The 26,374-nt window shown below is 40.7% G+C and overlaps 1 protein-coding gene across 6 annotated transcripts in view; it reads left to right on the forward strand.

Moving 5' to 3' along the window:
* SNX9 (sorting nexin 9) overlaps positions 1-23,309 on the forward strand; it is a 96,635-nt gene extending 73,326 nt beyond the window's left edge. For all 6 annotated transcript variants that reach the window (XM_059714420.1, XM_059714428.1, XM_059714441.1 and 3 more), the window contains 6 exons: positions 641-718; positions 8,034-8,110; positions 9,214-9,303; positions 10,530-10,644; positions 12,693-12,784; positions 21,262-23,309. In XM_059714420.1, coding sequence (XP_059570403.1) covers positions 641-718; positions 8,034-8,110; positions 9,214-9,303; positions 10,530-10,644; positions 12,693-12,784; positions 21,262-21,309 — 500 coding nt within the window. In that variant the 3' untranslated portion in view covers positions 21,310-23,309. The remainder of the gene's footprint in view (positions 1-640; positions 719-8,033; positions 8,111-9,213; positions 9,304-10,529; positions 10,645-12,692; positions 12,785-21,261) is intronic.
* Positions 23,310-26,374: the final 3,065 nt, after the last annotated feature.

A 26,374-nucleotide genomic window follows, 5' to 3' on the forward strand; every position in this document is an offset into this window, starting at 1 on the left:
TTGATGAGCTTTATATACTGTCACCAAACTGTATAATCAGATGCAAGCACACTTTATTTGCCTCATAGCTTGTTTTCCCAGAATATTTTGATTATTTTCTACTTTCAGAGTTTAAATGTAAAAACCCTGATGGGGCTAGGGTGATTAAAAGCTTTAAAAAATTATGGAAATGTGCAATACAGACATTAGTCCAAGACACAATAGACACAAGTATTTTTTTCTTTACATACATGTGTGTGTGTGTTTTTGTGTGCACACTTGTGCACACATGTATGTGCGTCGTCGTATACAATTGCCACATTTTAAAGTATAATTGCATATGTACAACATGATTTAAGGTTATCTTGACTTTTTGATTGATTGTATTTAGGTCTGGATGTGCACTACTACTGTTAGTGGATAGACCTGAAACATTTCTAAACTAACTAAAAACTCAGCAAGATAAAAATATTAAAATAGTTACCATTTATTTTGGTAGCTGAAACCAGCCTAAATAATCATAAATTTGCAGATGGCAGATGCTAAAAGGTTTTTTTCCCCAAAAATGTTTGATTTGAATGGTTATCATGTATTGGGAATGTTACACTTATGCTGAAGCTTAGAGCAGCTTTTATTTATTTACTTTTTTCCCTTTGTTCAGCATTACCTAAGGAATATCAGAAGATAGGAAAAGCCTTGCAGAGCCTGGCACTGGTTTTCAGCACCAGTGGCTATCAAGGTATTTTTACCTTCATTTGCACTTTGCTTTGGTGTTATAAAATGTTTAAAGAACTCTTAAATATAGAAAAGACTATTATTTATTATCATTTTGGGCTCTTAATTAAAAAGACATTTTAAACCTTTTGGTTAATTTCTGAGAGAGTACCTATCCCTCATTTCAAATGGTGCATTATGTAATGTAAAGCATGGAAACGAGACTTCAGACTGATATATTTTAATTACTTTTTTCAGTGTGAAGTATTTTATGGCAGAAATCTGATTTAATATTTAATATATAACCTGGTTATTGACCTTATAGCCTATTGGAGCATTTCTGGGATGACCCATACTTGTATGGCACATTAAAAGTGAATGGATGTAAAAACCTGTCCTGTCAGAAAAATGCAGTGACATTTTTAAAACGTTGTTCATTACCGATCCCTGTTTCCCTGATTTCAGGATATTATTTTAAGAGCCCTATCTAGCTATCTGTAAATGGAATTTGTCACATCTAAACATGGGAATGAGAAAGAAGGGAATATGCATGAAAGAATTAATTGGAAAGTTTTCTTTTTGTGGGTTTTCGTAGTTTATCCTGAAAAGTCAGTATTTGAGACCAAATTAAATTTCATTTTACTGTGTTTCTAATAGGCTGGCTATCATGGTCAAGATTTACTTGTTTATGCATACATTGATTATCATCTTAAAGACATCAGTAGTCAAATCTCTGTATTTTTAATATACCCCTATTGGAACGTTAGCACAATGCTGTATCACCCACTTTTCAAGGGAGCTGAACAGGATTATTGGCCACTAACTTTTCTAGTGTTTTCTTAAGCAAAGATTTATAGAAAAGATTCATCAGTATGGCAAAAGACCTGTTTGTTCCTTGTTTGTTTGTTTCATCTCAAAATGAACCTGAATGTTTTAATACCTTGAACATTTTCCCACTGAACTTCTTTTCAAAGAATTTCTGTTCTTTTTTTCTCCATTCTTTTTATTGACTGATGTTTCATACTTGCTGAATTGTTAGTAATATTATTCCAGCTGGGATTTATAATTTGCTTGCAGCTAATTGGTCCCTTGCATTGTATCTTCCTATAAGCTTGTGTGGTAGCTTTTTTTTTTTTTTTTCTGTATTGATGTTCCCATGGTTTAGGTTTTTTCTTTGTGTATCATACTTTTAAATAAGTAACAATCATACTTCTTAAGAGATCTGTCTAAAAACCTGGAATTTGGTATGAGATGCAAGAAGAGAAAAATTACAATGCAGCCTTGGGCTGTGTATAGGGTTAGAAGCATACAAATCCTTTTTGGACCCAAACAAAGCCAGTAGCAAGAATTCTTGGGAAGGGACTGACATTTGACTTCGGTAACTATATCATGCATATTCTTTTACCAGGGTTAATTGAAAACAATGTGGCTTAGAAAGCTAGGATGCAAACTTGCAGATCAACCTTATAAAGGAAACCTGCAATTTGATTTCCAACATCTTCAAATGGTACGAAAAATAGACCATGGTAAATAGCAACTAGGCAGAGCTATCCCCCTTTGCTCTCCTAGTTGGACATGGTTGCACCCTCGTATCTTGCTAAAAGAAATAGCTTCCTTCTAGTGGAGATCCTGTGTCCTTGCTCCCATATATTTCACTTGTAAATACACTTAGCACAATAGACTTTTTTTTTTTTAATTAAGAAATATGAGATTCTCTGCTTCATAGCCCGGTTCCCAGAAAAAGAGAAAAGTTACTTAAAGCAATCAACATGCACAACTTCATCACTACAGATTGTGGTGCTTTGCCCACTGTTAGCAGCCACCACATGAGATCAAGTTATGGAGCTGGCCCTGCAGAAAAATCAAGACAGACACATGAATGGATATAAAGCCACCGCCTGCAAATGTATTCACTTTCTAATATTAGAAAGAGGGTGTTGACTCCTCCTTGGTGTGGTTTTGCCTCCTTCCCTCCCTAACAACCAAGCTTTAATTGGAGCTTAGTGTGGGGTTAAATGGCTTCTTACCATGCAATTAAAGGATAATGATTGCATTGCCCTACCACTCAATACATGATTTGGCTCACTGTTGACTAAAGATAAGGGAAAACTTAGTAGAGAACTCAATTTAAATATGTAGGCCACCTGTCCTTCTAAAGTTCTCTACTCAAGTAAATTTGGTGTTGGCCCATTTTATGGTTCAGGGCCTCATTCCTACAGTCTACCCTAAATTCTACCAAAAGTTTGATTTCAAATGAAGCCTGGTACAAATACTTTTTCCCCTAAATGGACTACCAGCCTGCTAAGTGCAGTGTGAAATGTCCACTAAGTAATGCAAGTAAGTCATGAGGTGGTCCTACATTCTGTTACTGTTGTCAAAATAATGAGGATAGTTTTGGTTCTGCTTATAACCTTCTGAACTAGCCTCCTGCTTTCGAACTTGGAGCACCATTGTGTGTCCGCAAGTCCAGACAGTTGTCTCTTCACTCTCGCCCACTGAAAATGGTAAACCAATGTTAGTCCACACCACCTGCTTTCTCTGATAGCCTGTATTCACACTACAGAAAGGACATCTTACAGTCTGATTTCTAGTAGCTTTTAGCCTATAATGTCCAGAAACTCATGCCCACCATGACTATGCCAGTCCTGAAGGATTGTGTGCTCAAATTTACTAGATTAAGTACTAGAGAAGGAAATCCTTGTCAATTAACTGTTAGTTCCAAGCATGTACAGGAGGTCTTCAGGGGCCAGAGAGAACACCTTCTAGCTTTTAGTGGACACACTTATTCCAGATATTTTTTTGAAAAAGTTATGGTCTTACAAACTCCCTGATCCACTTCAAGAATCTCTCCGTTAAACACCCAAACTTCTGTCCAAGCGGTCCCAGAGTATTCCTGGAGATGCTGTTCCTTGTCAGATGTATAGGGAGTACCAGAAACCTTAAAAAGTCTTGTCTTTTGACATTGCCAAAAAAAAAAAAAGTGGAGCAAGCTCCTATCTACACCTGGAAAATCTGAATGGCTGTGGAGGCTGGCAATATACCTGAGTTTGCTGGTCATGTCTCCTATCTTCAAGGAAATCCTTGAATAAAAGCTCCCTCGTGATCATACACATCCTGGCAACTGGCACCAAATAAACTAGGCCAAAAGGTGACTAGTTTTATGTTGGATGCTGCTAACCTGTAGTTATTAGTCACAGCACTTATCTTGCCACCTGAAACTCAGGCTAAATAAGAGCTGCCTTTTTCTGCATCCATTATCCTGATGAAACCTGCCTTGAAAATTTGTAATGTCCTTGACAGAAGACTCTACTGTTCCAATTTTAGGGTTGTCAGGATCCATGTGTCTATAGAAAATGGTTAGCAACTTGTAAGCAGTTGTAAGTGGCAAATGTAATTCATTATCAGGGTCTGCCTTCCAGAGAGAGTAAACTTTAGAAGACTGACTACCCGTGCTACAAATATTTGGTAAAAGATAGTTAATAACAGTGCAACACTGATTCTTACATACTCCCTTATTTGCACTGACTTTACAAATTGCCGCTTAAATTACATATGCTCATTTCAAATTAGTGCTTAGGCCACTTGAGAACTCCTTCTCCTTCTTAATATACCCAGTTACCTGTTTTTTTAAAGGTAACAAATAACTGTACTTCTGAATCTCCTGTTGGACTGCTAATAACTCCTCAGTGAACTGCCTCAAAATTCCCTCCTCCACCACTAAATCTTCCCTCATCTTTGTCACAATGATAGGGATAAGAGTTGAATGTCCTCAAGGGTAGATGCTGGGTGTTCACAGAATGCCTTGCCATGCATGTCATGATCATGGGCAATCCTTGGACATAGCCTTTATCAAAATAAACCTCAGACTGAAAACTCAGATCTATGGGGGTGAATCTGCCTGGGGGAAGAACATACGTTGCACCTTACCAGCAAAACATCCTAGATGTTTTTAGCCTGTCCACCACCTCCTTGAATGAGAGGTAGACTGAGAACAAAGTTTAATGCTGTGTTCACTGGAGCCTGAGGACACAAAGTAAAATAAATGTGTACAGCTGATGGGATCCTATGAAACCACATGGGCAGCTCCTCAGGCTGTCTCACTATGCTGAACTACGAGTCCCTATTGGAGCTCATCCTCAACTACATGGTGCAACCCCTAATCTGACATCAAATTTTTATATCAAATGTGAATACTGTCCTATCAGTATGGACTTAAATACCTGTACAAACATCTGCCTAGTACTTTCTGTTGGTAGTTGGCTCTTCACTGTGTTTAACTTAACAAAGGCGGGGTGGTGTTGTATACATTTTCTCTCTCTCTAGTGCCCACTCTTTCAAGGGAAGCCTACATATGCTCTGTAGAAAAGTAGAATGCGGCTTACTGCTGAGGATGTTCTCTACATTTTGCTTTATTTTATGTAATTTTGCCCAAAAAATGAAAAAAAGAAATACTTATTGTTGCTTGTGTATACCATCCTGTCACTGGGAGCAACACCTGCATCAGTTTGTCACGTGCCTCCTTGCTCCCTTCACCCTCAACTGCCTGCATTGATGTGGATGATGGTTATGGTACAGATAATTCTCTTCTGACCACACTTGTGCTGTCCTTCTTTTACAGCCTGATTCCTCAGTGAGGGAGTGGGCTGGGATGGTGCATCTCTGCCCTGTAGATCTGGTGTGCTCCGGTCCATGAAGGTGCTGGACTGGCAGAGAATTAGCTCCTGTCTCTGATAAAATGGGAAGACGCACTGTGGGCATTCTGGAAATTGGTTGTCTTGTACTAGATTTTTCCACGGTAGCAGACTTCCTATTCTAATTCATCAGTTCCCCATCTTGTCCCATAGTGAGTTGTTTAAAGTCAAGTGACTGTCCCTGGAAAACTAAAATTCTTAAGGGAAAGAAAGGAAATTTCCCTCCTGAACCATAGAGAAATGGTTTCAATATCTGAGAGTATTTCTGAATTAACAAGGCATTTTGTTGTTGTTTGTGGGTTGTGTGTGGCTTTTTCTTTTAACTTGTGAAGAAAACCATTATAAAGACTTTCATTCCATTACCAGGCAGGCAGAAAATACGGTAGTAAATGACTTCAAAATTAGGAGAAAAAAGGACTTTTTTAAAGCATCATGCTGAATGTTGACATTCAGATGTTATTCTGCTTCTGACTCTGGCAGTGTATCTAGGAGCTCTTCAGTTTTTTGAAGTTGGAAAAAGTCTGCACGTTGACAGTGAAATGCAATAAAATTACTCTGTCACATTCCTATTTTCTTTAGGATGTACCCTGATTTCAGTATACTTTTTTAAATCTCTTTGACCGCATCCAGATGAACGTGCCTGTGTGGTATGTGGCGCCGCAGACAGGTCTGCAGCGCCACATACTGCATGTTTCATTGTTCTCCATACTGTGAGGGAGCACCATGGGGGCTTTTTGGACCCCTGGATATCCTGTGGAGAAAAAAAGTGGTGCGGCGCACATGGCAGCAGTGTGCACCACCTCAAGCTGGAGTCTGGATGGCTGGAACCACACTCTGCTGCCAGCCAGGCTCTGTGTGGCAGCATCACTGCTACTGCAGCCCTGGGAGGCCCCCAGTTAAGGCCACTGGTGCCAGCCCAGTCTTGACCCCAGCCTCTCCTACCCCACCTGGGGTAACTTGCTGTGCACCAGTGTGCACATGGCACAGGGGACAGCTAGTGGTGATGCAAGGTGCACTGGTGCTAGATGTCCCCAGGGGACCAAACGTTCACACACATTGGACATAGCCTTTGTCCCAGGCACAGAGCAGCTCACAAATGAGAAACGGTAACTGTTCAATTTTAAATTGGTTATCATTTATACACAGATTTCTTCAGTTGCCAGATATTAAACTCCTTGAAATACATAATAATTTGACTGATAGCAAGTAAATAGGCTCTTCAGAAGATTAAGATTATAAAATCTGTGAAGACACAAGCCTATTGACTTAATCATACCTATAACAATATTGTCAAGGGTCTTCTGTGGGGACGAAAAACAGTTAAGTTCTTTTAATCGGAAATGCACCCTGTCCCAGTTTCCTTCCTTTTCCAGTACTTGAAGCCTACCATGTCATGGTCCAGAAAATCATTTCTCCAACTGGTCATAAACCTGAACAAGCTAGTTCCAGGATGAAAAACTGGTGAGCATTTTTCAGGAACAAACCTAAAATGTCTAAAGAAGAGAATTCCATGATTACAACTTTCTGCATCAGTGTACAACATAGTGCTATAGGGCGCCTATGCATATGCATTGAATGCTGGAATTACAGTGCGTCGGAGCAGACTCGATTTAATAGAGTCTGCTAGAGCGTGGTAATTACACTACGTTCCATCAGACTCCAGCTTCATGCATATCAGTGTCCCTGCACTGAAAAGTGGTAGTGGGGGTGCTGTAACTAAGCTCATTGAACAATCTTTAGTTAAAGCGCCCCTGCCACCGTTTTTCTGCACAAGGACACTGATGCACGTGATGCTCCAGGCACTTTAATTAGAACAGCTCTCAGAGTCACTCTAATTAAAGCCCTCCTCCCACCCGCCTCCTGGAGCATGTATGTAAACGTGTGTAGACCCTAGCGTCTAGTGCTACAATGCTAGTAGTTCACTGTTACCAGCTCTCGCAGCATCTCATTTTTTTTTTTTCCTCTTAAAACCTTGACTCCTGGAGGCATGTGACTTGCGAGAAGCTCGTTTTACATTTTTTAAAGTAGTTTCCTACAACTAAAGTGTTCCCTAAATGCTTAGAAATCAGATGACAAAGCATAAAACAATCCAGTGTGTTGTAGTGAGTTTTTGAGGGTGAGTATAACTTTTATGACTTGGAATGTTTGGGGTTTGCACTACTGGTAATCAAGACTATCAAAAGTTATTATTCATAAAGTATAACATGCACATTAAAAAAAATCTCCTGGCTTTAAATCTTCCCTGTCTTTAGATCTTTCCCTGTTCCTGTAAGCTTGCCTTAACCAGTCCTCTGACAATCCTGATCTTTCCTTTTTAAGGGCAGTAATTACTTTTAAAATGTGTTTGAGTTAATAAAAATATTAAAGTACTGGATATTGTAGCTACTTATCTGTGATATAGAACAGTGTTTAATCCTACAGGCATTCACTTATACAAGTTATTTGAAGGCTTCCCTTTATCTGAGTTGTATAGCAGAATTCAGTAATGCTTTTACCTTTTTTCTTTTCTATTAGCTATTTATAAATAACCAGTTACAACACACAGGTTTTTATTATTTTAGAACAATGAAACTTTAAATTGGTTAATGCTTTCGATTCATCAGCTTAATGACTTAAATTTAATCTGAATACTTCATATTTTATGTTTAGGAGAATCTGATCTCAATGAAGCAATAACAGAAGCAGGAAAAACATATGAAGAAATTGCCAATCTTGTGGCAGAACAGGTATAAATAATCTAATATAGTATCATGGATTGATCTGCATACTCTGTCAACTTATAATTAATTTACTTACTTTTATTCCCTTCTGATTTTTTTTTTCTTGTGGAATTATTTAACATTTTATGTACATAAGTAGTTTGCAATAACTGTTTTTCTTAATTGTATAAGTCATTAAATAACATTTTAAATGGTATATCTTCCCTACCATATATTGGCTAGAGAAATAGTGATAGAAAGAAATTCCCTTTGAATCTCAGTTTGCATGCTGTCCTTCAAGAGATCAAACTAAGCTTTCCGAATTCTCTGAAAGATCGCTCTCTGATGTCACTGTCCACTGTCTCCCACTGAAAATGTCATTGCTCAAGCTTAAATTTAGCTTTGTTTAGCTAGCACCTGATGACTATTATATTTGGTTTCTAGACTGCAGTGCATCTTACAGAAGACATCGCGTTTACCCAAAGAACCTTGTCTTTTTTCCAAATGTCTTGTATTAGAAAATAGCCATTTTCTAAAAACCTGACCTTTTTGTAGTGAGTAGCTGGTCAGATGTGTTGCATGCTTGGTGTGCATCTGCAAAACAAAAATCACCCTTTGCGTTACTTTAGGAGCAACAAAAAATTAGACTGCTGCTTGTGTCACTGCAGGGGTTGAAAACCTCTCAGTGAGACGTGGAAATAAAAAGCTGCAATAGTGAATACAAAGCAAAGCCAAAAGCATTTAATGTGGTATTAATGTGTTATCTTGATGATCTCTCTAGATTTGATTAGAAACCTGTACTTATGTTCCCTGATATTCTTGCATATCTAAAATGGAAAGATCTTCACCTTAACACCTAACATAAATATTTTCAATAAAAATGTGATGTTAATGGTATTTTTTTTTTAAATCAACAAACTCTTACTTTTTTGTTGCCTTAAACTAGCAACCTTTCCTTTGAGCAATAACTTGCTTTTAAATAGAAAAAACATTGTTGAAACTTTTTCATTTTTTTCTATATGTGACATTCTCCTTACAAACCAACTTTTATTCAATACACACAAATTTATATTAAATTGTGATGGTAATGTATGATTCTTTGTTAACACATGCTGTATTTCCTCTATTAGCCAAGGAAGGATCTCCATTTTCTGATGGAAACAAATCATGAATACAAAGGGTTTCTTGGTTGCTTTCCTGACATTATAGGAGCTCACAAGGTACTTTTTTTTTTTAATAAAGGAAGTTGAGGGGATATTAGGGTAGGGGTGTAGAATCAGTACATTTTCCTTCAGTCAGAAATAAAATTTTACTAAACATATATGTTGTCAGTAATATTGGGAGTTTTGCATGAAAATGGCAAGAAAATATTTTAAATATGCGATCCTCCTATGATGGGGAGAATTTAATATTTTTTAGCTTAGAAAAATGGCTATTACCCAATTTACTCAAAACCAAGACAAGGGATGTTTCCCATTTTAACAGCAGGGTGTGTGGTGCCCCTCATCTTGGATTTGAGTAAAAGGTGAGGGCAGAGGTACAGCTGCTGCCCCCCTAATGGCCTCCTCCCTCCCCCCCCACTGTGTCTTGCCATTCCCCCCCCCCCCCCCCCCCCGACCCCTGATCACCCTCTGGCCCAGGGTACAGTGCAGTGTTAGCAGCTTTGGCATGGCTGGGTTGGGACAGGCAAAATCATGTGCTCTCTGCTCTGGCCTGGAGTGAGCTTGGTGCTGGCCAGAGGCAGAAGGTAAGTGGCATGCACTGGGGGTGGGGGGCAGGCAGGAGGAGGGTGGTAATGATTGGGTTCAGAGGGAAAGGGGGCAGGCACTGAGAGAGGGGCTAGGCCTCTAGACTCCCCTGCCACCCTCCCTTGCTGCTCTGTGCCCTGCCACAGCAGTGGGGAGGGGATGCAAATTTAAGACAACCCTCCAATGATTAGATTCTATACACGGAAAATTATAACAAACTTAAAAATGTTGTGATGTGAAACTCGACCTCTATTTTTATCAAAGTCAAGGGCTATGTAAATATCATGGTAAATGGTCCTCTTGAGAGATGTTTCTTGAAATAGTTTGAATTTCACAGGCCTTTTAACAAATGCTGTAGAACACAAATTATAGGTCCTAAAAGCATTTGAAAGTTTGAGGCATTCGGATGTCTTCCTCTTACAATTCTCTTTTCTTAAGCTTTGCCTTTTCAACTCTGTATCAAAACTACTTCTAGTGTGTTTGTGCTGTCTGCTTCAAAACCAGTCTGTGCTCATGTCACCCCCTGTCAGCTGTTGGTATAATTAAACATGAAACAATCCATTTTGAGGGGAAAAAATATATTGGAAAGCAGAGTCTGTCTTTACATGACAAACACGCTTATGCTCCCTCCTAGCATCACGTGTGTGGTTTTTTTGACTAATGTGAACTTCACAGCAGTTGCATTTTTATTTTAACAGGGAGTAATAGAAAAAGTGAAGGAAAGTGACAAATTGGTCGCGACCAGTAAAATCACACCACAAGACAAACAGAACATGGTGAAGCGTGTAAGCACCATGGCTTATGCACTACAAGGTAAAATTTGTCCCCTTACTTCAGATTTTGAAAGGCTAAAATAATCTTCAAAGATTTTTTTTAAGGAAATACTTATGCTGTATTCATTATTATATTAAAAAAACACCACCCCAAAAACCTAGTCATAAAATACTCTTCCTTGGTATTAAAACATTTTTACAAAGGAGGTGAGTTTCCCCTCTCTATAAAAGGGAGGATAAGGAAATGGAAGCACAGTCAAGGAGTGATATATTTTTTTTTTTTTTTTTTTAAGGTCACTGCAGGGCAGACACTGAGCTAGAAATGGAACTCAACTCCCCTGACCCCAAGTTGGATGCCCTAGCCACAGGGTCAGAGCAATTTTTTGAGACCCTTGCTAGAAAAATGTGCTCCTCAGTAATGTTCCTTATCTGCCTAGCAGTGAGAATTTGAGTATGATAAAAAGCAAATGATGCTTTAGTTAATACTGAAATACAAGCGTGGATAAGCAAAATAGTACAATTTTGGCAAACCCTCTTTTTAGTTTCAAAGAACATAAATAGTAGGGGCTTTTTGTGTAGAAGAATTTTGGGAAATTCCCTATCGAGGTAGGATGGGGGGGGACGGACATAAGTATTATGTTACAGTATTAGAATACCATTATACTAGTAACTGAGTATGGATTCTTAAGAAGACTTAATGTTGCAACCAATTTTGTATTTTAAAAAATTATCCACTCCCTTAATGGAAGGTTAAAGTTCAGTTCTGTCTGGAGTACTTTTGGATTTCCCATCCTCCTCCACCACCACTCTGGGCAAGGCTAGACAAAGATGCTTCTTACTTTCATTCTGACCCATATCTTTTAGAAAAGTTGCTGTTTTACCTCTGGAAATAAAATGGAGGAGATCCTTTTACTGAAGCAGAGGAAAGGGAAGGATTATAAAACAGGATGCATTAGGACCCAGATTCCAGGAAGTATTTAAACATGCATCCTGGATCAACCCTTCATATCAGCTGAGGTTCTATCTTGTTTTATTTTTTGAATGTTTGGGCTCCAGAGGCATAGGAGGGAGTTTCCAGCCTTGAATTCCTAACTTGTTCATTTAGGGTCCAGTCCAGCAAGGTATCAGGCACTTGGGGCTGTGCACCAGTCCTTGACTTCACTGGGATTACTCGTGCTTAGAGTTGTGTGTGTGCTTGGCCAGGGCAGTGTCAGACTCCAAGCCTGAGAGTAATCACTGACAGTTAACAAAGGGAACTTCTGTTAGTATGTTGACCAGGAGGAAATGATGCACAGTTGGGCTTTGAGAAATAACAAAAGTGGTGAGGGGTGGGGGAAAGAAAAGGGGACCTTAGGATACCAAATCTTCCCTCTTCCTCCAGCAGCATTCTGAAGCAACTGTTTTCTATATAACAACTTGGACACAAGCTAGATTTCCTTGTTCTGTGATCCAGTAAGATCTTGCAAGCTAAATAATAGTCAGCCATGGTCTATAGTTGAATGGGAGATCAAGAAACACTAAGATACTGCAAAGGTGTGGAGGAGTTGGTGACATTATTCCTTCTGAGTCTCCCCTCCCCCCCAAAAAAACAAAACAAAACAAAAAAAAACCTAGTGTTTCTGTGGAACATTGAGTAACTCTGGTGGTGGTATAGCATATGAACTAATTAACAAAAATGGCTAATTTTTACTGTTAAGATACTAGATATTAATGCTAACGTCCTGGTCAAATTCCAAATCAAGCAGTTGCATTTTGAATAGCATTTTTAAGATGGATGCTTTTTTTTGCTTCCTTTACTGAACTGGTGGGCTGCTGTGTACTGCTGCAGAAGCATCAGCTCCCCAGAGATGCCTGCATTTCAATGCTAGATCTCCTATGTTTGCTTTTTACCTAGTGAGAGGCTTAATATGTTTGGAAAACTACTTAGGAAAAATCACTAGAGTAGGAAGCAGTATTACCCCTAAAATAATGGTAGCAATTGGGTTGAGTGCTGAACTTGTCAAACAGTTAGTAATCCAAATGGAGTGAAACTTGTTCTTGTCAATGAGCATTTTTCTGAGCTAATTAGTGTCCTGGGTTTGATTACAGCTGAGATGAATCACTTCCATAGTAACCGGATTTATGACTACAATAGTGTGATCCGCCTCTACCTGGAGCAGCAGGCACAGTTTTATGAAACGGTAAGGTGCAGCATTTCAATGGCATTTTCTCAACACATGCTGTGTTGCTGCTTTTATTGGTAAGAAAGACTAGCTGCGATTAGTACTCCTTTGTGTGCACAACTTTTCTCCTTTTAAAAGCAGATGTTTGAAGGGGAATTTTTTATATTGTTTAAAGATTCAAGAATAAAGGATAAACTCAAACAACATTACTTATGTAATGTTCATTCATTCAGTGCATGGGATAGACAAAACATAGTAAGCAGCTATTGTTTTGTTCAATGTGTTGCACCATTACTTATTTATTGCACACGACTCAAGCCCTACTTCAGTTATAAAATCCTCAGTTTCCTCACTCTTTTATGGTACTCAACTGAAATAAATGGGGGCTGTACTTTGAGTACCTGTATGGTACTAAATACTCTGAAAAATCAGCTCCCAGGTATCTCACCTGAGCACCCAAAATTAGTGGATACTTTTTTAACCTTATCTTTGTGCTTCAGTTCCTCATTGGTAAAATGAGGGAAATATTACCCCTTAAGCTACACAACCCCTGTAAGATAATCAAATATTTGAAACATGGGATATCAATGGTTGCAGCAGAAAAGAGACAACAACTGACTAAATAGTCAGGGTTTGAATACTGTGCAGTAAATGAATCTGGGCCACATCTTGAAGTAAGCATAATACTAACTGAATATCCATCTATCCTCTGTACTGAATGGGGCAGGGGGTATATGGGGGAGAAAATATGTAGCTAAAGGGTGTCTGTGGTGCACAGGAGGGAGTAATTACAGTTGCAGAAGCATCTGAATTCAGGCATTTCCTAACTGAGTGCTTTGACTCTATTCTTTTGATGGATTTTGGGGTGAGATTGGAATTTCCAATGTGTTTGGAGAGGCAGGCTGAAAAACATTCCAACATGTGATGTCGTAGTAGTGCAATCTGCATGGGCTTATCAGCAGGATGGGAACTCTTATCTCCACCACACCAGGACTCCATTAGTTCAAGTGACAAAGTCTGTCAGTTGGTAGTAGCGGGCTACCATTCACTATGAGGATCAGCACTAAAGGGTGACATGCTTTCTGCCAGTGGGTTTTGCAAATATACCTTGAACAGCAGCTGGGGAATGATGAGGCTTGGGTCCCTGGAGTGCAGTGGACACACTTCTGCCTGTTTGGGCTTTTTCCCCCTTTCTGCCATGTCCCTTCCACTCCCTTGTTTCCTTGTCCCAATCTTAATCATTTTGCCCAGCACCCCTAGTTCCTCTGACTGCTTGTCCAGTCTCTATCAACATCCCTTCATCCCCATTGGCTACCAGTCCTAATCTCCTCATCTCTATCTGCTCCCTCCCAGTTCAATTAAAAACAGCCCAGCTGTTTTCAGTCCCTGCACTCCATCTTTTTGTCAAATTTGTCTCTTCTTCCCCTGTTCCTGTTCCTTCCCCTCCACTGGTTCTCAGCCACTGTTTATCTCTGGCCTCCGCTCCCTTTCCCCATATCTACTCATTTAATCTCTGAACTTAGTGTCTCCATCACCTCCCAGGTCAGCCCCCTTCCAGTCTCCCTCTCCTTTCTCTCCCAGATTTACTCCTTTCCCTCCCACATCCAGCTTTTGACCTGTCTGAGTTTTGGTTGGAGCAGCTCTTTCCCCCAGGTTGTCTGAGCACACTAATGGATAAGTGCAAGTGTTAATCCTGGCTGTGCATCTTAATGGGAGCTGCTACTGGAGCTGTAAGAGGCTTGAACAGGTACATAGAAGGCTAAATCTTCAGCAACTTTTAGCTGTTAAATTCTCTCTTTGCTGAGCATGTGCAAACTGTTATAAGCCTTTTACGGGTTCACAAGTTTGCCACATTTGGACAACTTGTCTTGAGGTTGACAGAATGCACAGGGATCAAATTTCTAGTCTTTTCTCCAAAGCAAGAGCTTTTAAAAGAAACAGTTGCCAGAATTAAGCATGGGCAGAGCAATATTTTGTATGTCTTAGGCCATTCCTAAGAACAAAGCATTTTGGCCACAATATTCAAGAAAAAAATCACCTTGAGATGGCAACATGGAAAATTTCAGCCCAAGCAGTTAAAATTTGCCAAAGTTGCATGTAATTTAAAAAAAAAATGTGCTACATTAGAGACTTTGCTAGTTCTAATAATGGGCAATACTAGCAAGACTTTGAACCTAGGGAAACAAAGTGAAAGCACAAAATAAACCAGCATTTTAACAGGACCCCACCTCTACATGTGGTTGTGGTGCCCCCTTGTGGTCACTTTCATCCTGCTTCTCACACTATCTATCCAGGGAACTGCCCTATTCCTGCCTGCCCCACCTTTGACCGTAAATTTGTATTTGAGAGGCTGTCCTCAGAAACCAGTGGACCTGGAGGTGCTTCACTATTGCCATGTTCATCACCAGGCTAACCCAATCTTTTAGCTCTAACCCTCAAGCAGGGCATTTCCCTCTATAGTTGGCCAGCTCACTCTTTAATCAAGTACTAGGTCCTTCCTCTAGGCTCCTTTTTTTAACAGTCCTTACAGTCTGTGCTCACTCAGGGCCTGCAGCTCTTAACAGTCTTCAGTTAACTACTACTCGCAGTGCCTTCCCTGGGCACCCACAGTGGCCTCCCTACTCCCTTCACCCACTCCCATGCCTCATGGCAACAACAAGCATAAGCCCAACTTCTTGTGAGATTCCTGCTTCCCCACAGAGCTCCTTCTCCCAAGATTTACTGGGAGATCTACTTGGGTCCCTTCTGACCCTACATCTGTGAATCTATGATTGGAGCGAGTGAATCTCTAGCCTAGGAGCCAGACTTATACCCAGTCACTTGACCCCTTCTCACTCAACACAGCACAGGTGGTGCCAGAGCCAGGTTAACACGTAGGCAAAATAGGCCCATGCTGAGGGCCCTGAGCTCCGGGGGCGGTCCTTCCCTCTGCAGCAGCAGCAGCGCAAGTGGCTGTGTCTGCCTCCCTTCCCTTCTCCCCTCTGCTGGCGTTGCTGCTGCAGCAGCTGATTGCCAGCAGTGGCTCTGAGCCCTGTTTCCCACAGGCAGCAGCACCGAGGTTGGGAAGGGGGTCTCAATTGGCACAGGGCCCACAAGTTTGTTTGCCTACAGCTTACTAAAGGGTTAATCCGGCCCACTGCAGTGTTAATTATCTAAATTGGCAATTGGGCATTCAGCTGTTTGCAGTTTGCAAGCTGGGACTCTGTAGCCCTTTAACTCTGCTCCTTGCACCTGCTGCCCATTGCAGCTTCATAGTACTGTTTCTGCTTCATAAACAGGGGTTAGGAGCACTTACAAGCAGGAACTGGGAGGTTGGATATAAAAGGAAAAGTGTAGGTAGGACCATAGGAGAATCCTGTGAACTTAACCCTGCAGCGTAAAGCCCAGAGATGCTTATTACGGTTTGCTGTAGGTTCTGAGTTATGGGAGATTTTTATTGAGAATAAGATGTGCACAGATTTCCTGAAGTCTCGGTGTGTCCAAAACTGGTCATTGTGCCTTCAAAATCAGTAGAGCTGTCCTGACCAAAAAATGTACTGATTTTAACCTCTGGCATGTCCACGTTACAGCTTCCCTCCTTTGCATGGTTCTATCAGAGAAAGTGTCAGTAATAACACTACACATCTTCTATCAATGTGACTCTATACCGGGACAGCTGTGATAGGGTGTAGACTGCTGTGTGATTAGCAAAAACTGTGCATTTGGCCAAAACTGGAAAACCAAATTAACAGAAAAAACATGAGGAACTAAATGTCACATACTTCTAAGTGGTGCACAAGTTCGACTACAGCATTGGAAAATCTTTCTTGTATATGTTCATCTCCCTTAAGGTCCCTTTCCAGTCCGAGAGAGGTGAAAAACCTTTTGTTTAAATGAGAATTGGATTGCAAGAGTTAGTGGCAGGTGGTCAACCCATTGGTTATCATACAATAACATATGTAATTTAACTGGCAGCTGAATGTGTAATGTTTTGTATACATGCTTACTGCCCTCTAGAAACAGTCACCTGCTTTTTAACCCTTAACCTTAAACTCAGAGCAACAGTTTGTGTCTAGAAGACTATCCCAAATGAGTTGATTGCTTCATGAAACCCAGGTACATTTAAACATGTCAGTATCCATAAACATGCACTGATGTAACTCCTGGATATAAGGAAGCATTCAAGAACCTTAATCTTATGATGTGTTAATGCAAATAGCATCCACACTTGTTACTTGGCACCCAAGATCATCTTAGCCCAAAGAGTAAACTTCTTCAAATGGTAAAATTTAATTTCCTTGATGGAGTTTAAGGTGCATCACTCCCTGGGCAATTGAGAATTGTCCAAATGCTAAAGAAAAATATAGTTACAGAATGTATTTGTAAAGCATTTGAAAAAAATCTGGTTGCCTCTAGTCATGTAACTGCTCTTTAGGTGATCAGCCTGAACTTATAAAATTAAAACACATAGTTCAATAACACTAAATCTCCTTTAAATTAGTTATTTTTGTGGTGTGCCTCACTTTGATATTCCTTTTCCCTGTTTTAAGTTATTTTTAAGAAAAAATTATTGCAAACAACTGCAAATAACACTGAAGTTCTCTAGGTTCTCTCATTATCTAAAAGGCAAATTTGAAGCCAACACAGAGATCTAAGTATTTGTAAACAGGAAGTGAGTGGGAGGTCAGCCTTCCTGCGAAGCAGAAATAAAGCATTAGGATATTGTGGAAAGCTTACAAGCTAATGAATTTAAGAAAATTCCCAGTGCCATATGACACCCTTGGATTTGGGAGGATGTCCAAAGAGGTCTTGGGTGTCTGTGTTACAGTTCTCCTCCGCAGTACATACAGTATGTTGAATACTAGAAAGCATCAGAAAAGGAATATTGCTACTGGCTTGGTTCTGTTGACTGAGGGGAAGAACTCTGTTAGGTTTGGTCTCTACCAGCCTTTTTCTTCTAGTCTCAGTCTTTTAGACATGTTGTAGCACCTCTCATTAGTAAGTGAGTTTGTAGATTTCATAGACATTAGGGTTGGAAGGAACCTCGTAAGATCATCAGGTCCAGCCCCCTGCCTGAGGGGCAGGAAGTCAGCTGGGGTCAAAGGATCCCAGCAAGATAAATGTCCAAATGTTTCTTGAAAGTGTCCAGAGTAGGTGCTTGCACCACCTCTGAGGGGAGTCTGTTCCAGGCCTTTGGGGCTCTGACAGTAAATAAGTTTTTCCTCATGTCCAGCCTAAAATAGTCTTGCAGGCGTTTGTGACCATTGGGGCTTGTCATCCCCTGGGGTGCTCTGGTGAATAGGCATTCCCCCAGGTCTTTGCCACACCTCTTATGTACTTACAGGCTGCCACCAAGTCACCCTTGAGCCTGCACTTCTTCAGGCTGAAGAAGTCCCATAGCTTGCAGCTGCTCTTCATAAGGCCTGTTCTTTTGCCCTCTGATCATGTGTGTGGCTCTCCTCTGGACTGTTTCAAGCTTCTCCGTGTCCTTCCTAAATTGTGGAGCCCAGAATTGGATGCAGTACTCCAGCTGTGGCCTCACCAAGGCAGAGTACAGCAGGAGGATGACATCCTGGGTCTTGCCTGAGATGCATCGGTCGATGCAAGCCAGAGTTTTTTGTTTGCTTTGCCAGCTGTGGTATCTCATAGGTGGCACTTACTCATCTTGTGGTCAGTCATGACCCCCAAGTCTCTTTCAGTCCTGGTGCTAATGAGTGTAGCGTTGCCGAGCCTATAAGTTTGATGCAGGTTTTTATTCCTGAGGTGAAGCACCTTGCATTTCTCTGTATTGAATGCCATCAGGCTTTCATCTGCCCACCTTGCAAGCCTGTGGCGGTCAGCCCAGATCACCAGCCTGTCCTCAAGTGTGGACAGTCTAACCCAGAGTTTGGTGTCGTCACTGAACTTCACCAGTCCGCTTCTGACACCAGTGTCCAGATCGTTTATCAAGACATTAAAGAGTACAGGCCCGAGAACAGCCTTGGGGGACTCCACTAGTCACCGAGTGCCATGTTGATTCAGTTCTGTCAACTACCACTCTCTGGGTCTGACCTCAGAGCCAGTTCCCCAGCCATCAGACTGTGGAGTAGTTGAGTCTGCAGTTGCCCGATTTTTCCATGAGGACGTCATGGGACGCCAGATCAAAGGCTTTTTAAAAGTCCAAATATATGACATCAACCTCTTCCCTTTTGTCCAAGTGATATGTCACCTGGTCATAGAAGGAAATGAGATCGCGTGTTGGCTATCCCTCAGAATGTTGCCTTCTGTTAGCCTGTCAAGACTGGTTTCTTTGATAGATCTTTTTCAAAATCTTCCCAGGGCTTGAGGTCAAACTGATTGACCTGTAGTTTCCTAGGTTGTCTTTCCTCCCTTTCTTGAAGATGGGCACCACATTGGCCCTCTTCAGGTACTTTGCCCGAGTGCCATGAGTTCTCAAATATCCTCGCCAGTTTCTTTAACGCTCTTGGGTGCAACCTATCTGGACCAGCTGACTTATGGAGGCCCAGCCTCTCAAGATGCTCCCTCACAAGATCCATGCTAATAGTAGGCATATATTCATCTTCCCCCTGGTTATCCTGCATCATGTTCACCAGGGTGGTCCCTTTGGGCTGGTGAAAAACTGACGCAAAGTAATCATTAAGCAGATGAATTTTTTCCTGGGTGTCAGTAGTCAGCTGCCCCAGCTGGTTTAGCAGGAGTCCAATGTTACCTTTTGTTTTTCTTTCAACTCCCCACATATCTGAAGAAGGACTTTTTATTGTCCTTGATTCATGTAGCCAGATGGAGTTCAGCTGCAGCCTTGGCTTTTCTAGTTTGCTCCGTGCAGGTGCAAACCAGTGCAGTATACTCTGCCTTAGTGGTGTTTCCTGTCTTCCATCCATTATACACCTCTCTTTTTAGATGTAGGAGGTCCATGAGTTCCCTGTTGAGTCAAGGGGGTTGTTGAGCCCTTTTACCACCCTTCCTATAGGGGGGATGGATTCCCCTTGTGCCTGTAGGATCACTTCCTTAAGGAGCAACCACTCATCATGAATTACCCTTCCTGTGAAATCATGGCCTCTTGGCCTCAAGAACAAGCCTCCTGAGCTTAGGAAAGTCAGTTTTCCTAAAATCAAGGACTACTGCATTACTGGCTGACTTGCCAGCTTTGCGATGGATAGTGAATGTGATCAGCTCGTGGTCACTGTCACCCAGCGTCCCTTCGATTCTTAGGTCACTGATTAGATCATCACCTTTGGCCAGTACCAGGTCCAGCAGTGCCTTGCCTCTTGTCAACCTGTATACTTCTTGGGACAGGTAGAACTCATCCACACATGTAAGGAAGCTTTGTGACCAATCGGATTTGGCCAGGTGCTCATCCCATGAGATGTCCGGGTAGTTGAAGCCTCCCATGATGACCATGCACCAAGAGCATGTAGCCTTGGCCAGTTCCCTGGCAAATTGTTGGTCAAGCACCTGTTCCTGGTTTGGAGATCTGTAGTAGACTCCTACCATTGTATCCCCTTGGCCACACTCCCCTCATATTCTAACTCAAAGGGTCTCCAGTTGTCTTCCCTAGGTGCCAATCTCAGCTTTTAGGGACATGTAGCTCTCCTTCACATGGAGCGCTACACCCCCGCCCTTGTTTTGTTTAAGCTGATAAGACTTTAGGTATCGAGGAGCCAAAGGATGGTATAACTTAAAGTGCATACTTAACTGTCTCCTGATACTCTTCTTTCATTTCTATCTTGTAGCCCATCTGAGTGAGCTTTCTAAGTAATGAGGTGATGGGACCACGAGAAATTGTAGTATCTCTTCTCTGCCTTTTGACTTAGATTAAATGTGTAGTTTCTGTGCTTTGGAGAGAGGTCCCAAGAAGTTTGCATTTAAATTGAACTTTTTCATTCTGCCCCTGTGAGTCTGACCCAGAATTGTTATAGTAAAATCAAGTTTAAAACTCTTTAGAATCTAAGAAATGAAAAATGTGGAAGATAAGAAAGAGAAGCTGAATTAGTGGGTTATGGACTTTTAGTAGCCATTAGTGGGTAGTGACCAGCAGTTGTTCCTATCTAGATGGGATCAGTGGGTTTTGTGGAGTATGTCAACTAAGTTATCTTCTCTGGACACCTGCATCTCCAGAAGCATCACTTCAGCTAGAACTAATGGGTAGTGTTCTTGGCAGAACAACACTAATGTATCTTGTAAATTGAATTATCTCTTGCAACTGAAACATGTTACTTGAACACAAAGTTGAGGCATGTTGATATGGCATTATAGGAAGCTTGCACTGCCACTGCCCATTAGTGGTGGGCTCCAAGGTCATTCGTATTAAATCTATGCTAATTACAAAATTGATTCTGATGAAGGGGTGAGTGAAAGCATTGCATCCACCTAAAGTTTTCATAGTTATTTTAATAACTAAAGAATGACTGTGTTGAATTCTTTAGAGCTTTAAAAAAAGACTGTGAAAACTAGGTAATCTCAAATATGTAAAATAGTCATGTTGCTGATTTGCTTTTTTTATTTTTTGTTTGCAGATTGCACAAAAGCTGAGGCAGGCACTCGGCCGTTTTCCAGTGATGTAGGAATAAGCAGGGGTGGATGATGAAGAACCTTCCGAAGTGCTTTTCTGGTTTTGGGGGGCAACACCAATAAAAGCTTGATAGTCTTTGCCATCCCAAGCAAACAATCTGAGTTGCAAAAAAGTGAAAACTTTAACATATTTACTTCATCAGCCTAAATGCATCTGAAGCTTAGGTTATTTTTACCTTGAATGCCTTCCCTCAAAGCCTTCTTGTGCTGGAAGGTGCTATCACATTTAGGAATTGATATTGTCAAACTAGTCTGTTGCCATGGACTACATTCAGACTTGCAGGTTATCATAAGTTCTTCCAATTTATTCTTACTCAGTGTCAGATGATTAGGTATTTTAAAAACAGGCAAGCAGATAAGGCTGAAAAGTGACCTAATAAAAACCTGCCCTTTGGTATTTTTTTCCAGCTACTAAGTAAAGTCTATATATGTTTTACAGCTACACATTCAAGATAACCTCTTGACTGTTCTGTTCAGTGATCTTTTTAATCATAGGTGCAGCATATAATCGGTGGCATGCAGTCTCCATAACTGGCAAAATGATAGTTCACTCCCTTTCCCATAATCACTTAATATTCTGTTCTTGTGGCACAAAGCTTCAGAGTTTGAGAGTGTTTAGTGCTCTCTCTTTCTCACTTCCGGGTCAAGCACCGTGCAAGAAAACTTTAATTAAGGAAAGAGCCATTCCAGGAAGCTGGAAAAATCTTCTTTAATACCAGCATTCTGACAGCCCCTCAAATATTATGCAGCCATACACTGGTGCTTCTCAGTGCCATGTAATGGCCATCTTCCCTCTTTGCCCGCTCAGGAGTCTAAGGGTATTGGCGAAGTATCACTTCTGACCCAGGGTGGTAGACAGCCCAAAATTACTGCCAACTCAGGTCTTCACATAGTAGCATGAAGTGCTACTCGCTCCATTTCAGCTTTAATAAAAGGAAACCTAATTTAATCTGTAGCAGCTAAAAGGAAGAGTTTCTTGTGTAAACTAAAAAGTGACCTTTGAGGTGTTGAATAAAATTGGAATTTGTGTGGCAAATAATTTATTAAAAATAGGACTGTAGTTGTAAATGACGTATAGTGTTCAGAGCACAGAAGTGGTTGCATGGAGTCATTTTTCTTGACTGCCAAAATGCTACTAAAAGTCTGGACTTTAGGAAAAAACAGCTTGGTGTGGTTACCAGATGGTAATTCACATAATGCCACAAACAAGCAAGGATGCCAAAACACAGCTTTTGTTAAAATTTTCCCTTAAATTATTCCTTAAATTGTTTATGTTCATTTTACCCACAAAGCCATTCTAAGTGACGGGTACCTTATGTTGATTCTATAGTTGCCTTACTTTATTGTGCATTGCTGTTTCTGTGTCCTTACATTTTTCTTTTTTTTTTCTTTAAAATAAAGAAAAATCTGGGTCTGTCTAATATAAAACCAAAAAAAAAAAAAAAAGCTAGGTCTGAGTCCAGATACTTGTCATAGGTTTATTTCTTATTTTATAAATTCTGTTTTCCCTGCTAATTTAGTTCTCTTTCAAATTCCATAGAGCAGTGTTGTGGTACAGCCATTTAAATATGTACAAATTGTAAAGAATGTGTATAAATATTTTATACCAAATGTAAGATCTTGCCTGCATGTTGAAGCAGCTTATAAAATAAATTGTTACCGTGTGTACAGTAAATTCTGAAAGCACTTTTTCAAGCCAACATTTTTCCAGCATTTTTATGTTCACTTTTTGGTAATGAAAAGCTCTTTGTAACTGACTCTTAGCTGGGGATTTCTTTTTACTGAGCCTTCAGCTGATCCTGATGCACTAAGTTACAGGTTCTGCATCTTTAATAGATGGCTTTGGAATCTAAGCATTAGATGTTCACTCCCAGTGCAGGGAAACTGTCAGTAGCAACTATCAGACGTATAACATTCTTTGAAATGAGCAAATCTGTTTAACTTCTAGAAAATGAAGGCCTTTAAACTGATAATAAACACTTATGTATACCCATTTAAGACTATATATTTTCTTTGAGAAGATCCTATTGCTGCTAAAGAGGAAGATGCTGTGTGAGGTACAAGTGTGAGTCCTCCTGCATTGCTTGGTTTTATCGGATGAGAGCTTGGCCAGCAAAGCAACAAAAACTTGGTTTCTACCATAAAAAGGGTAGGCAGGTAGGCAGTTATAATGCAAAATTATGCTGCCTGTAAACAAATCCTGCTCATAAATGAACATCATAAATCTTCTGCTTGTAATCAAACATCATAAATTTTCACTGTTTAAGACAGTGGTCCTCAAGCTGTGAACCCTTTCTGGTGGACTATAAATAGAAAAGAAATTGGAGCACTGAGCTGGGGTATTAATGAATCTCTAAAAGTGAGTTGACCATAAAATTAAAATGTTAGAAGATCCTTGGCTTAATTAGTTAAATGGGGGGAAAGAAGACCTTTTAGGTTCACAGATTTGGAGAGGACATCAGGGAAAGTTCTAGTAGTTTTGCATTTGCAACATGGAAACTTGCCATCTGTGACCAAGGAAGCATAATGAGCAGTGCATTTATGTGCAGTCATTGCATACTTTATGAAGTAGGATGCCTATAGAAATATCAGAATGCCATAAACAAGAATTTCCTGGCATGATATGCTTTCTCATTAAAGAAACATTCAAATATTGACACTGGGTTCTCTCAGCTCCATTTATGTCAAATTCTGAAGCAGTTTCCTAAAAGAAGCTAAATACTTTGGGAGTGAGTCTGAATAATATAAGCTGGTAATAAATCTAATAGACATACTGACTGAGCAAAATAGCCTCTCTCTCTCTCTCTCTTCCCTCCCCCTGACCACTGTTGCTTTTGTAGGAAAAATATACAGGAAATGTGCAGGTGGTTTCTTTTGAGTCCAGCAGCCGTTTGTTTGCAGTGATACTTCTAACAGGAAAAAGTACTCTGGATGTGAACTTCTACAGTCCATTTCATAAACCAATCCTGTGCTTTGAAATAATGTCCTAAAACGTTAAAATTAGCCAGTAATCACTTCTCTCTTACACCTGCAGACACACACCCTCTGTCCCTTCCACCTTCCCTTAGAACAGAACGTAATGGATGCCAAACTGAGATTGCTTATGAATTAGTCCTAGCATTTTAAAAGACTCTTGTCTTCCAAGGTAAATTCTGTTGAAACATTTTTTTTTCGGCAGGGGTAGAAAGACAACTTGGTTTCACAGTGGTAAATGTAGGTCTTGCTGGAGTATTGATTTAATAAAAGCATTGGTCAGCACAAGCATTAATCAATGCATATACAACTCATAAAGGCTTTGCTGGAGCATTGACCAAAGCAGGTCTGACCAAAGACTGACCTTGCACCCAGGAGAGTCTGACTGAAAGGTGTGGGCCATAGCTGAAGAAGTGTCTTTTGAAGTTGGGTGTTACAAACTTCTGAAAAAGTTGATTGAATGATTGATAAGACTGATGCCGGAGAGTTCAGAACATTCGCACACAAAAATAATGAAAGGGATGAGGTTGACAGTAACTCTAAGATGTTGAGGTTTGTTATGTAGATTACTGATGTAAACAGAATTTCCTGATCCATAAATAGGGATCTGTTCTATCCCATGAATAGAAATTTTTGAAATTTTGCAGGAGGCTTAGGCCAGTGGTTCTCAACCTATGGGTTGCAACCCAAAAGTGGGTCTCAATATATGAAAGGGTCACGAACAAACTTTAAAAATGGATTCTTTAAACAAGAAAAACATGGCAAACCATGGCTTTTTCCTTGCAGGCTTGCAGAGTCATCACCCCTGCCCTACATGCAGGGGGCAGTGCCTCAGGAGTGAAGGGTAATGGGTTGGGACTGGCCATTGATGTTTACAAATGGGTCCTGGTACTAAAAAGTTTGAGATCCAATGGTTTAAGGGCATTATATACACAAATTATACCTGTGTTTTACCACAAGTATCCAGGACTAACATCTTGTAACCTTTTGGATGGGAGTGTTAGTGAATTGGTGCCTCATAGACAATAAACTTGGCCAAGCCTTTACCACCAAACCAAGTTTGGCCATTCTGGATGTGTCTGCCCATGCTATTGGCATGCAGCAATACATTCTGGCACATATCATTCTGGAGTTTATTGCTCCTGGGAGCACTATTCAAAAGTGTGCCCAGGACCACAACATATTGAGTTGGGTCAGAGCAGCTCTGGCTGGCAGGAGGCCTGGGCATTCAGCCTGCCAGCCTGGGGCTGCTCTGACATGGTTCAGCGTGCTGCATTGGGGCTGGCAGGGGCATGAGGGTGCTCAAATGCAGAGCTAGCCAGCAGGCAGCCCTCTCAGTGAAGCATCCTCATGCCCCAGCCAGCTGTTTCAGCATCTACACATGTAGTGCTGTAGAGTATATTCATTTATTCCAGCCTAATAGCCCTGCACATGTAGATGTGAGACTTTTACTGTGGAGGTAATTAATCTACTCCACAACAAATGTCTTGTGTGGGTGCGCTGTCTGTGTATAACGTCAAGACCTCCAAGGAAACGCACTTAGAGCATGCCGCAGCAGCAACACCAGTAGCAGGGACACCAGACAGTGCTCATACACAAAGACCTATACTGACCAAGAGAAAAATGAGGAGAAACAGCAACTGTGAAGAACCAGGGCTCTGTGGCAGCTGAATATATTGTAGTTAGAACTGGAACCTGTCCAGAGAACTTCAACTAGTGATTCTCAACCAGGATGTTACGAGTCCCCTTTAAGGGTGCTGGGCAATATTGGCATTGTTAGGTGTGAAAGCACCTACACACTTCACAAGGTAAACCCAGAGATTTCCAATAGGAATCCAGAATGTCAAAACCCCCTAGCCTATTGTGGTCTTTCACAGTTGCTTGCAACCAAAGAATTGCTCTTTTTAAAAAAAAAAACTACAGAAAAATAATAGAATAAAAGCTAAGAGCCAGCATTTCCCAAGGGGTGCCTTGAATGTAAAGAGGTTGAGAACTGCTGATTTACTACATCTGATATCTTTTGTGTGCCTTACCACAAGTGCTGCTTCTTGGATGAGATGCAATATCCCTAATGCCCATCACTTG

This window comes from Alligator mississippiensis, chromosome 1 (assembly GCF_030867095.1).
Source record: "Alligator mississippiensis isolate rAllMis1 chromosome 1, rAllMis1, whole genome shotgun sequence".
NCBI lineage: Eukaryota > Metazoa > Chordata > Crocodylia > Alligatoridae > Alligator > Alligator mississippiensis.